The sequence below is a fragment of the Aedes aegypti genome, chromosome 2 (genome assembly GCF_002204515.2).
Source record: "Aedes aegypti strain LVP_AGWG chromosome 2, AaegL5.0 Primary Assembly, whole genome shotgun sequence".
NCBI classification, from domain to species: domain Eukaryota; kingdom Metazoa; phylum Arthropoda; class Insecta; order Diptera; family Culicidae; genus Aedes; species Aedes aegypti.
This window is the reverse complement of record NC_035108.1, coordinates 335,378,422-335,392,555: the sequence shown is the minus strand read 5'-3', so window position 1 is coordinate 335,392,555 and position 14,134 is coordinate 335,378,422. Positions and strand designations below refer to the sequence as shown.

At 38.9% G+C, this 14,134-nt stretch overlaps 1 protein-coding gene across 3 annotated transcripts in view; it reads right to left on the bottom strand.

Moving 5' to 3' along the window:
• LOC5576861 (stathmin-1-A) overlaps window positions 1-14,134 on the bottom strand; it is a 200,102-nt gene that overhangs the window by 18,695 nt on the left and 167,273 nt on the right. For all 3 annotated transcript variants that reach the window (XM_021846012.1, XM_021846013.1, XM_001662909.2), the window contains exons 3-4: window positions 2,461-2,816; window positions 2,242-2,391 (exon numbers count right to left, since the gene is read on the bottom strand). In XM_021846012.1, coding sequence (XP_021701704.1) covers window positions 2,242-2,391; window positions 2,461-2,816 — 506 coding nt within the window. The remainder of the gene's footprint in view (window positions 1-2,241; window positions 2,392-2,460; window positions 2,817-14,134) is intronic.

Below are 14,134 nucleotides of genomic sequence, written 5' to 3'. Positions count from 1 at the left end.
CACAAAGTAAAAACTGGAGGAATCGGAAAAAGTAGAAAAATCTCTGGGATAGCTCATGGGATTTTTTTTAGAACAATACCTGCGGAAATTACTGGAGATAGTAGTAGTGGTGTTGAATTTCACAAGGATTTCTTGGATAATTTTGAAAAAAAAATCTCTAATAATCTTACAGAAAATGGTTGGAGAAATTCCTGGGAGCATCGGTGAAGCAATCTCGAGGAATATATGGAGTGATCCTTAGAGGATTCATTGAAAGTACTCAAGAAAAATCTCTACAGAAATCACTCAAATAAATCCCGTAGGCACGATTTTCACGAGATCCGGACAATTTGTTTGCTTCGCGGACAACATGGATATTATTGGGAGAAAATTTGAAACGGTGGCAGATTTGTTCACCCGCCTAAAATGCGAAGCAACAAGAGTCGGGCTAATGGTGAATGCGTCGAAAACAAAGTACATGCTGGTTGGCAGAACTGAGCGCGACAGGACCCGCCTAGGAAGCAGTGTTACGATAGACGGAGATACCTTCGAGGTGGTGGACGAGTTCGTCTACCTCGGATCCTTGTTGACGGCTGACAACAATGTTAGTCGGGAAATACGAAGGCGCATCATCAGCGGAAGTCGTGCCTACTATGGGCTCCAGAAGAAACTGCGATCAAGAAAGATTCACCCCCGAACCAAATGTACGATGTACAAAACGCTCATAAGACCAGTAGTCCTCTATGGGCATGATGCGTGGACTATGCTCGAGGAGGACTTCCAAGCTCTTGGGGTTTTCGAACGCCGAGTGCTGGACGATCTTCGGCGGCATACAGGAGAACGGCATGTGGCGGCGAAGGATGAACCACGAGCTCGCTCAACTCTACGGCGAACCCAGTATCGTGAAGGTAGCTAAAGCTGGAAGGATACGCTGGGCAGAGCATGTTGCAAGAATGCCGGACAACAACCCTGTAAAGATGGTGTTCGCTACGAATCCAGTCGGAACAAGAAGGCGTGGGGCGCAGCGAGCTAGGTGGATTGACCAGGTGCACCAGGACCTGGAGAGCGTAGGTCACAGTCGAGGATGGAGAGAAGCGGCCATGAACCGAGTGAATTGACGAATTATTGTTGGCGAGCCTTTATCAAGATAATTGATGTAAAGCCAAATAAGAGAAATCCCGTAGCTTTTCATCGAGGAAACTGAGAAGAAATTCGCGGAAGAACTTGTGCAACAATCGGTCATAGACTCTGAAGGTATCTCTTGAGCCTATAGAATTTTGCACTGCAAGCAGAAAAAGCCAAAAAGTGACTTTAGAAACCATATTGATTGGAAAAGACATTTTTAGAGACCATGTATAAAAAATAAAATAGAGAGTTGCATTAAAATGAGGAAAAAAAACTAAAAGAATATCTTGAAAAACCCTGGAATAAACCTATGTTAGTTTCCATGTCAGAACTGTTGAAGGAATTTTTCCTAGGAGATCTTCCCCCTAGAGTAAAAATTGGAGAAATCTTTGGAATAATTAGTACAAACCTATATGGAGGAAAACTTCGAATAGTATCCAGAACATAATTTCAAAGTAATATTTGTGGGAATTACTAAAGGTAGTAGCTTTGGAGTGCTCGAGGATTTCCTAAGGAAAATTCTTAGAAGAATTTTTAGATGCATTTCTGGAGGCTTCACTGAAAGTACAGTGAAACCTCCATGAGTCGATATTGAAGGGACCATCGACTCATGGAAATATCGAGTCATGGAACAGCAATCCCTTGGAAAGCTGCTTCTAGGGACTATCATAGTAACCATGAAATTTTGTTTTTAGTATGGTTCCATGAGTCGATATCGAGTCATGGAGCATCGACTCATGGAGGTATTACTGTATTTCAGAAGAAATCTCTGGGGAATAGTCGTGAAGGTTGCTATATACCCTCTAGATTTTTACACCTTAGTAAGGAAAAAAGGTACTTCAATGAACATTATGGTTAAAATATACACTTCATTGAAAAATATGGTTAATATAGACACATGCATTGAAAGTCTCTTAAATAGATCTGCCACCAGCCCTGTAGATACCGGACACTCGCAAAAAAGGCAGTTCCATTGGACAGCAACGCCAAAAGCCAGTTACAATGAAACGTAATAATGACGACGGAATTGCCCTTTCGTGACAACAATCAGAACGCGCACCGGGTGGTGACGTTTTCGCGAAGGAAAAAGGATGGATAGAGTTGTTTCCGAACGCTTATCACGCGCCAACAACTTACGTGTTCCTTCAGTCGGTCCAGAATTTTCTTGATCTTATCGTCACGCAACGTGGCCGCAGTCCGAAGTTTGTCCTCCAGCTGGATCTTCAGCTCTTCCGATTTCGTGTGCTCCAGGCTGTGTCGCGTCTTTTCAATTTCGGCGGCGTGCATCTGTGGCGTGGAAGAGAAAATAAGAAGATTACCATGCGTGTTCCCCACGGAAGTCAACTGGCTACCCACCTTCAACTTCTCTTTGATTTCCGAAATCTGCTGCTCTCGCTTCTCCTCGTACTGTTCCATTTTGGTGTCCAGCAGTTCCTTGGCGTGTGTCTTGAAGATTTTGTCCATTTCGTCTTTCTTGCGAGTGGCCTCTTCGATTTTGGCCATCTTGGCCGACCAGTCGGCCATCTTCTTAGCCTCCAGGGATAGACGCCGTTCCTCGGCGGCTTTTAGCTTCTCTTCGATTTCCTCGGCGGACACGGCCTTGCCAGGCGTCACTGGCAGTTTCGGTAGGGTCACGTTTACGGCTGGCTCGGCCAGAATCACCTCGTAGCACAGACCGCCCTTGGATTTTTCTTGGCATCGGATTTCGGTTGCTGGAAGTAGATAGGAGCGAAAGAAGGGGGTGGATTTTTAGTACCGGTTCGACCTTGAATTAGTGAGTAGATGTTTGCTTTTTAAGAGCGAGGCACGATTCATTAGGGGGAAAAGATACACAGAAATGGAACGTGGCTTATTGATTAGGTATTATTGACGAATAAAATTTCAGGCGAATGTTGGGACAGCAGTAATGTAAAAATTACAATACGTCATCTTCTTCTTTCTGGCGTTACGTTTCAATCGGGACAGAGCCTGCTTTTTAACTTATGTCCATATGAGCAATTTCACAGTTGAGAGCTTTCTTTGACGATAGACCATTGTTGCATGTGTATAAAAAAATACAATTATATACAAATTCAAGCGAACCACGAAATTTGTAGGAACGGTTGAACTTAGTAAAATCAAGACGCTCTTAACATACTTCTTCTTCTTCTTTGCATTACATCCTCACTGGGACAGAGCCTGCTTCTCAGTTTAGTTTTCCGTTATTGCCTATCGCTTGAGGCACGATGATAATATATGAAGACAAGAAAATTTCCATTTCGATTCTGGATCGACCGTAATTTGAAGCCAGAGTAGCGTACTATCAGCTGCGAATACCTACTACAAATCATAGTTCACTGAACCCTTCTAGATAAAATCAACTTTATTCCATAGAAATACCCAAAGGCATCAGACACACAGTGGTATTTTTATACTTCGCAACAATTACGCTATATAGAATCCTAACGATACCGACTTTAGAGTCGCCTACGTCTGCCCAATGAAAACATTCATCCAACAGACAATCATATTTTCTTTTGTAATGATATTCAAAGCGAGTAAGTAACTGGAAAAATAAACCATCATCCTATTTCTCCTACACAGGCCTAAGTCGTCGTCATCCTTCGAGCGTCCGCTCCGTAATAAGGATGAAAGAATGAAAATGTAATTTGTGTCTTTGTCTGAGTGCCTTACACCGACGCATCCATCTGGGTGGAAGCTCGAAGAACACTTTTTGCACAATTGATGCTCCCCCACACGTGTCCACGGAATCGTGAACCGTCTACCGTAGTGGGGATGCTGCTGAGGCTGTCAAATAATGTTTATGGACGGATTTTGTCTGCCGTCTCGGCTATAAAATTTTCGCTTAGCTCACCTGGATCCATACCCCCAAAATTAAATTCGATTTACTACCGGTGGTCCTGTCGTTGTGTGAGTGCTATTGCGCATGAGAGGTCGACCACTTCAGTCAGTCCAACGATGGTGGTATGGAATGATCCACGTGGGACTAACGGTCGCGCTGGGCTCAAATAACGTAGAAATCATATTTCATCCTTTCGGACTCGACCGTCGATCCGTTTAAAGGTTGTTTTTTTTTCTGTGGTTTTATTCTTACCAGATGTCTATGCTAACCGTAATAACTTAACGGCTTTTTATGTGACTCGAAAATTAACAACATGTTTCAAAATTCTTATGCCTCAAAATGTGTAAAAAAGGTAAACCCGTAAAATACGAATGAGAAATGACTCTCAAACGGTGATGAATCAAACGAATCCATACATGTGCTACTTTTCCCCGAACGTTAGATCTTCGAAATTCAAGTTTCTCTGAATGACTTGTTCGTCCTAAAAGTATTGCATAGCTGAAATGTATAAAGGATGGGACTTTCCGGCTATTCTCAAAGCGCATATTTTAGTAGATCTTATATTATTGATCAATAATGGGAAGGAAGGGAATGTTAGTGTGTGATGATTGTTGCTACTAGAAACCGAGAATACCTCTGCATCTCCACAATCACCATGGGAAGGATGTTTATTAGAGAGGGAGGAAAAAGATCTGGGAGTCACCCGATTGACACCGACAGATTTGTGAAAAGTTTTTTGGAAACGTTTTTACAAAGCTACGAACATCTCTTGTCAGTGTGACTATTGTCGGTAGTTTCGTTCTCTTCGGCAGCTTTCCTATAAGAACTGTAGGCGAATATGTGCGGCAGCTCCAAATCAGTCGCATTTTGTGGCGTGTTCACTTGAATTCATGATATCTCTGCCAAAATTGTTTGTTCAGTCTCGGAAACGTCATCAGTGGTAAGCTCACAGGACAAAGAATTATCTGAATATTTTCATTGGTGTGTTTTGATAGAAAAATACTGTGTATTTGGCGTTTGGAATTTGATTGCCGATAATAGTTAAATAGTTTCGAGCCGTAAATTGTTCTATGTATACATTCATAATGTTGAACTATTCAAAGGATGTTTTTGATAATGACAAAAAAGAAAAATATGTGTATTTAAAACTATATTAACCAGGAATAAGGGTTTAAGCCGACACTTTTAGTGACGAGTCATCTATAGTTTATTTGAAAATTATATTAACGTAACGTTGACACTTGAAAATGTGTTATCATAGCATAAAACGAGCTCACCAGTTGGTAATCCATCCTAGATTGGACACGGATATCTTTTCGCACAACGCGAACCGTACACGATTGATCTTGATTCAGTCGCTCGCCTGAATAGGGCATGCAACAGAATCAAAAGACCACGCACAACTTGTTTGTCCGAAAAGTTATGCAGTCCAAAAAGGTGCAAATATTAGTGACTGCTGGGCTTATTAGAGATCTCATGCCTGATACAAAAGACTGAAAAGGGACAAACAGGAACTGAACTTTAAAAAGGATTTCTCAGAAAATCCGACCAGACATTTCTCAGAGCATATTCCTAAAACAATTATCTGTCTATTTTGGGCATCCAATTTTTAACGCTTTATTTTCAACAGAATTTGCTAAGAGTTTACTTCTGATATTAATCTGAAGATTTCTCAAATAGTTCAACGCACGATTCCTTCGTATACGTTCCATGAAATTGTTGTCAAATTTTCGTTCGAGATATCTTGAAAAGTTAATCAGATATTTTTCCAAGAACACTTTCAGAAATTACTCAACTTGAAATCCGTTCAGAAATTTCCTCCAAAAATTCTTCCAGAAAATCTTAGGATCAAAGAAGTCTTGCAAAGATCACCAGATCTTTTCTTCATTTGAGGAAGTTTTGGATGAAAAACTGCTCAAATAACCATTGGAAAATTTACAAAACGAAACCCTGCGAGATTTTATGGGGGAATCCCTGGAGCGCTCCTGACCATGCTGAGCGTCATGGGTTCGAATCCAGCCGGACGAGGATCTTTTCGTGTTGGAAATTTTCTCGACTTCCTAAGGCATAGAGTATCTTTTTGCTTATCATACGATCATACAGTCAGTGACAAATGTTAGTAATCAAATTCCGTTTTCAATACAAAATTCCAATATTTGGGGCCCTATATCGCAGCTTCTGATAGTCCAGATTCTCTGAAATATTGAAGACGGAAATATTGGAATACCCTAAAATTTTGCCTGCAGGAAATTTATTATACATATTGCAACAATTTTTCAAAGAGTTTCAGAGGATTCTTCAAAGATAAAAGTAAGTAATCAAGAGATTTTTAATTTAATTCAGAAATGATAAGTTGTAGATGAATGTTTTGTTAGGTAACACATATTCAGAAGTTACGTTAATTTGCAGAACACATCAACTACTCACAACTTACCATTTTTGGATTAAATAAAAAATAATTTGGTTACTTACATATGTCTTTTAACAACCGTCTGGAACTGAACTCTGGTACTGAAATGTAACAAATTCACTATAAACAGAATATCCAGGTTATTTGTAGTTTGTCATCAAAATTTCGGACCTGCAAGAGCTGAGATGTAGGGTTCCAAATTTGGCATTTTGTATGGGAAATCGGATTCGGTTACTTACTCTTGTCACTGACTGTATACAAGCAAAAATAATCAGTCGGTAAGTTATTAAAGGTGCTTTTTCAAAATGTAAACATTATTTTCTGCTAGAAAATTTGTAATAACATGGAAGTTCATCCTGATTCACATAATTTTCAAGATGAGTAGTTTTTTTTTTGAAGAATAATTTTTATATTTTCAACGAATTCACAGATAAATTTGGGGCCCAGATAGCCGTAGCGGTAAACGCGCAGCTATTCAACAAGACCAAGCTGAGGGTCGTGGGTTCGAATCCCACCGGTCGAGGATCTTTTCGGGTTGGAAATTTTCTCGACTTCCCAGGGCATAAAGTATCATCGTACCTGCCACACGATATACGCATGCAAAAATGGTCATTGGCATAGTAAGCTCTCAGTTAATAACTGTGGAAGTGCTCATAAGAACACTAAGCTGAGATGCAGGCTCTGTCCCAGTGGGGACGTAACGCCAGAAAGAAGAAGAAGAAGAACAGATAAATTTATAAAGAATGATGTGCTTAGTGATGCTCTGTCAAGTCTAAGAAATTGTGTAGAGGATAATGCTCTTGCCTAAGTTTGCCTAAACATTCTTTTTGTGCAAAAGTTGTGAGCCTCAAAATGTATGGAAAACTGCAGTTTTTTGTAAAAAATTTCTCTATGAAAACCAAAAAATTGTGAATATGCCCAAAACAGGGTCTGCCACCTTGAAACATGTTTCACAACACTTGTCATGATCGAAACTTGTCAAATATTGAGAATGCGAAGTTTTTGCCATGATTTTTTGAATCTGGACCACTGTGCGTTTGCTAAGAGAATACAAATACTGATATGATTTCTTGATCTTGCTTATACCGTTATAGTAAAGCTATATTTAGGGCTTAAACGGTGGTGAAAAAGCGCTTACAAATGACATAGATTCCTTAACCCCTCTACCGGCAGCTTCATTTTTTACCACAAGAAAAAAGTTCAAATCGCGATAACTTTTTTGTTTCTCGGTATTTTTACACCATTTTTTCACAAGTTCTCAAAAAACTCTTCTACTTTGCGAATCTGTGTCGATATTGATGATTGGTGATCTGGTTTTAAAAATATTCCAATATTCCTTAGGGGACCGACATTTTCCATATAAAATGTCTTGGGCGGCCATTTTGTTTTACGTCAACTTATCGAAAAAATAAAATATGGGCTAAATAATGCCATGTAATAAGGAGCTACTCTGAAAAAATCATACAAATTGGTTAAGTATTCTTAGAGATATCTGAAAATTACGGTGTAAGGTTTTTTGAAGTTTTTAAGATCTTTATTTGGCCAGCGTTGTACCAGACACATAAATGCTCATTACTCAAAGACGGCTGCACCAAATTGCTTCATTTTTTCACAGCATACTCTCATTTTTGTATTGTTCCGAAGAGTGAATATCCGAATACGATAAAAAATCTGTAGCCTGAGATATATACGTGGGTTATGGTTATGCGTCGGTCCCCCAAGGAATTTCGGAATATCTCTGGATCAAGATGACCAATGTTCAATGTTGACGCAGATTCTTAAACTAGAACAGTTTTTTGAGAGCTTGTGAAAAAATGGTGCAAAAATACCGAGAAACAAAAGAGTTATCGCGATTTGATTTTTTTTCTTGCGGTAAAAAATGAAGCTGCCGGTAGAGGGGTTAAGAGGCTTAGTAAAAACCAATAATATGAAAAAAACGAAGCTTGTTGTAACAGAAGACTAATATACGCTTAGTTTGAAAACACTAAGATGTGAATTTGCAATCACCATTTAAATATCTCTCAAGATATTTTTGAAAGCAATTTTGTAAATATATTCGTTAGTGGCTGCTTTAAGTCGTAACTCATCCAGACCGTAGTTGAACGTTCTGGGAATTGAACTTTGCAAACCGAGCGCTGTAAAACAGGAAAGACATCAACGTATAGGGAGCCTGGAGTACGAGAGAAGAGCACAACGAAACCTGGTATCCAGCTTTCCCCGGTATGGCGGAGCAGACGGTATATAAGAAGTGCAATTTCAGATCACGAGTACGATGTCTTCTACACCCGACCTGTGTGCCCGTTTTTAGGTCTAGCCTACCGGTTTGCCCGACTGGTTCCTACTAACAGTCGACATATATGGAGCAGACAAGATTTCACTCTTCCTCTCGGCAAGACTCCCACACTCGCAGACAATTGGATGGTTGGTTGCGGAAATATATGATAATACCCCAGGAAAAGGATAAGCATCACTTGTTTGTCTAAAAGCAGCCAATGACATAATTTCAAATAAGCAATAATTGGGTATAAGTCAGCACTTAAAAATTTGCAAAATAGCATTTAATAATATGTTTTTCATTCAAAAAAAAATTTATAAAAGTAAGATATTTAAATCATAATTCTCGCATAACTTGTGATCTCGCCCTAAAAGCCATTGGTAACCAAGTGTGTAGCTCCTTATTTCTAAGCAAATGAATGGCTCAAGATGGAAACTATCACCACTGGGAGGTAGAGGAGGATCTTCTCCTTCGTAGCATTGTTAAATAACGTGTAAATCCATTCGTTTGCTCGGTAACAACAAGCTACACAGTCGGTTACCAATGGCTTTTAGGGCGAGATCACAGGTTACGCGAGAATTGAGGAATTTAAAATTATCTTAAAAAATTTAAAATAGGTACTAGAATAGAAGAGATTTTCCAATGAAAAACGCAACTTAAAGCATATAAAATAGGAATCATGCATGTTACCTTATTTACCGTTTTTTAGAAACTTTTGATGGTCTAGTGCTTTTTTATTTTTCCATAAGCGTTTTCAATTTTTCAATTGCTATGTTTTAGTTTTTCATTGTACTTTTTGTTTAGTTTGTTGTGAACTATTTTTTTTTGCGAGATTTTCATTTTTTGTTGTAATTTAATTCAAAGCTAGATAATTATTAATGTTCAATTGCTTTTTTTATAGGAATACATTTTTAAGGCTTATTTGTTTTTTGGTTGCAATTCTATTAAAAACTATTGTTTATTTCCCATCTTGTTCAAACTTGTGCTTAACTCTAGTTGTTATATTGGCTACTTTTTAATAAAACGCAGAGTATTTGCCTTCTTTCAATGCTTGTTAATTCGGCTGCCGTTGGTTGCAGTGTAACGAGCGTCCGTATGCCATCAAGAGTTCAACTGGAGGGAATTGAGCATGAAGGATCCAAGACCTCTTTCGCAAAGGAAGGAACGGGAATGTGTTCTGTTGCCATACTTTAATTTGATTCAATATGAGAACATCTCACTCAAGTTTCTTCGGTATGGATGATAGTAAGGAAGGATGTTGGAAACATTGCTTACAATTACGCGTCTGTGTTGTCACACTTACTACGGGCGAGAAGAAGAGGGCGTTCTCTCATGTGGGATTTGGCAGTTATGGCAAACCGTGTCACTTTGTGGGCTTCGACCCGACCCGGCATGAAAAACACGCGCCAATTTCAGAGGAGCTCGCGAAGATAGGCGCCTTGGACTGTCGGATCCACATATGCTTTTCTGTTGGTTGAAATCCCAGCCCACCTCCTCCTTTTAGATGTTGGATAAACTCATTAAATTTTCATATTTTGCAGCACGTTATATCCGATATAGTACATGACTGGCACGTGTAAGTCGTGAAGTGTACATGCGTGTGAAAACAGAAGTTGAAGCTTGCCCTTAGGGAAGTTTGTAGACGGTCAGGTGTCAAAGGTTGAATATTTTCAGACAGAGTGTTTAGCTTTAGCTTTAACATAATTTTTGTTTCAATCGTAAGACTTTCATGCAAACAGTCTGCACAATACAGAAAATAACTTTCAAGCGTTGGTTTGAATTTCTTGAAAAAAAATTTGAACAGAATGATCGATCACATCAACGAAAATTTAATTTTTGCCAGCTTGATTGTAAAATTGAAAAACTTTTATTTTCCTACATAGATTGTAAGAATAATCCAAAGTTATTTGTCAAATCATACACTTCAAGTTAATTATCAGAACTATAAGTCTGATCAGAGCGCATCGTACCTTCGTGATGTGCGTACACGAATTATCTCTGCTCTTGAAAGTTTTTTTAAACTACCCAAAGCAATAAAACAGTACTTTTCAGTACTAAAATTAAAAACGGTACTTTTCAGAGCTACTAAAACAGAACTATTCAGTACTATATTTTCTACTGTCGAGATCCCTCTACGATCCTTGTAGAAAATCAAAACTTTGTCTTAAGAACAAGCTTTTGATATTCAAACAAATTTTCAGGCCAGCCATGTTGTATGCTGTACCAATATGGACTAGCTGTTGTAATACCAGGAAGAAAGCTCTGCAGAGAATTCAAAATAAAATTTTGAAAATGATTCTGAGGCTTCCTCCCTGGTATAGTACCAATGAGTTACATAGAATATCCAATGTTGAAACATTGGAACAAATGTCAAATACAATCATTAATAATTTCAGGCAAAAATCGTTACAATCTTCTATTGCCACGATTAATGCGTTATATGTTTAGGTTAAGTTAGGTTAAGTATATTAAAAACGTTTTTTTTTTCTCTTATAAGCAGGTGAAATCAACTCACCTGTAAAAAAAACTGAACTGCTACGGCAAATGAAATGTAATATGTTGTTAACAAAATGTTAATTAAATCTTAAATTTGTTTTACCAAATTAGGATGATAGTGTTGTCAAATAACACAGAACACCTAGATATAAGAAATGAATGTAATGTTTGGAATGATACTAATAAAGAAATTAAAAAAAAAAAAAAAAAAGAAAAAAAAAAAAAAAAAAAAAAAAAAAAAAAACTATAAGTCTGATCAGAGCGCATCGTACCTTCGTGATATGCGTACACAAATTATCTCTGCTCCTCGAAGTTTTTTTTTTTAGACTACCCAAAGCAATAAAACAGTACTTTTCAGTGCTAAAATTAAAAACGGTACTTTTCAGAGCTACTAAAACAGAACTTTTCAGTACTATATTTTCTACTATCGAGATCCCTTTACGATCCTTGTTTGGCCCCCATGCCTTCGATTTTTCGTTAGACCCGTTAGCGAAAGCTAGCGGTGGTAATCCTTCTTGGACACCGTCTTGGGAAAAAAACCTCTTGGGAGGTCTCGTCTTTTTTCGTTTATTCACTAAACATGGTTGCAGCTACAAACAAAAGGAAGGGTGAATCTCTGAATTCACATCTTCCTTCCAAAAAAGTGGGATTTAAAACTGTCACTAAACGTGGCAAGAATGGAAGAAAGAAAGTTTCTCCAGAATACGAACTTTCTTCCAAGGGTGAAATGGATAATGTTGATAATTGCATCGAAATGAGCAATCAGTTCGATGCTCTAGACAAATTTTCCGAACACCAAATCGAAGCAGTCTCTAGCCCACGTTCTTTGATTCAAGTGAAGCAAAGAGTGTCGCCTATCGTGGTCAGTTGTTCCGAATTTGGGGGATTTAGGCAGGAGATCTCTAGGGGAATCAAGGTTTCCTTCCAAATCGCAAAGAAAGGAGACTGTCGCGTTTTGCCGGAAACTCTTAAAGATCGCGAACTTCTTCTCAAATATCTTGAAGAGAAGAAGCACAATATGTTTTACTTATGACGACAAAACTGAACGTTTGTTCAAAGTCGTCTTGAAAGGTCTCTCAAGTGACGATAAGTCACCTGAAGAGATCAAAAATGGAATAAATGATTTACTTGGAAGAGAGAACCTAATCTGGCTTTGTTCGGAAAGAGCTTTGTCAAGAATATTATTTAGTTCACTTTGACAAAAAAGATCTGAAGAATATTAAAGCTTTAGAAAAAGCTAGACTTATGTTCGATGTCCGTGTGACATGGGAACATTTCCAGAAACCTGGAGGAAATTAACAGAACCCCACTCAGTGCCGTCGGTACCAAAAGTGGGGTCATGGTACAAAAAATTGCGGCATGGATGCTAAATGCATGATTTGTGGAGCTTTTTCTCACGCTAAAGACATCTGTCCAGTGAAGGAAGATATCGATAAGTTCATATGCGCCAATTGCGGGGACTGTTGGCGCGAAGGAAAAGCTGGTTACCCTAGATGAGGGCATACATTGTTTGACCGGTAGAATGACGGAATGTAAAGTAGTTGTTGAAAGAGATAGAGTGAATTTAGAAGCAGTTTAATTTAATAAAGGTTTGAAACCAATTAAAGGGGCGTATAGAAGCACTGATAATTGTAAGTAAGAATACTGTTGAAATAGTGATAATTTAATGAATAAATATTTGCAGTTCAAGCTGATCATCGAAATTTAATGTGTTTTGATCTGCTCTGAAATACAGTGCACTGCTTGTGGTTGAACCATCGCAACAATCTTGAAAATTATCAATTTTCAACCGCCAAAAGTGAGCGAATATGACGATTGATGCATTGAAAGAACCAGCGGTGCAGAAGTCAAAAACGGGGTGTAATCCGAAGGCTTCAGCGACCACTTCTGTACCTACTCCGGCAGCAATAATAAAGCTTCAGTTGGATTACTTAGAAGAAGAACATTCTATCAAGCTGAAAGCAATAACAGATCGAGAGGCTGTGGAACTATCTCTCGCACGAAAGCGGTACTACCTACTGAGATCGCAACTGAATATCGAATCCGACGAGGCGGATATATTTGCAGCTAACTATCCCGATGTAGAAGATGCTGAGAACAATGTGGAGGATATGGCCGTACCGAATGTTTTTCAATATACCTCATCCATTTGCGATTCAACAACTGGGACACCGAACAACGTATTAACTTCTGAACAAATTTGCGCTCGGCAGGTTATGTCAGCAGATTTGCCTGTCTTCACTGGAGAGCCTCAAGATTGGCCAGTATTTTACAGTCAATACAAGCACACTACATCAGCTTGTGGGTTTAGCAATTCAGAAAACCTGGTACGACTGCAAAGGAGTATAAAAGGCCAGGCGTTAGAATATGTGCGTAGTCGTTTACTGATGCCCGAACTTGTACCGAAGGTTATGGAAACATTAGAAATGCTGTATGGTCGACCATCAATATTGATCAATTATCTGATCAACAAAGCTCGGGCTGTTCCTCCACCGGAGATAGAACGTTTGGAAACCATAATAGATTATGGGATGGTGATCCAAAATCTTTTTGATCATTTGGTAGCAATGGATCAGAAAGTACACTTGCGAAACCCAACCTTGTTAGCAGAACTTGAATCGAAGCTTCCTGGGGAAATGATGCTGGAATGGGCACGCTATAAAAGAAAACACGCACCGTCGTCACTTGAAACGCTTCATGAATTCATGAATGAGCGTGTTGAAGCTGCTTGTGAACTTACTCACACCGGAATGGAGAAACAAAATCCTCGTTCTAGGAACCTGAGCCCTGAGTATGAAATAGGAAATCGTTCGTTTGTAATCAACCGCAATGAGGATTGTTTAGTCTGCAAAAGACAGGGTCATCTCGTCGAAGATTGTATGCAATTTAGATCATTTGAAGTTAGCCGTCGTTGGAGAGTTGTAGGAGAATTTAAACTATGTAGATGTTGCCTAAATCGACACGGTACTAGAGTTTGTCGTAATGCAAATGAGTGTGGCATAGACAG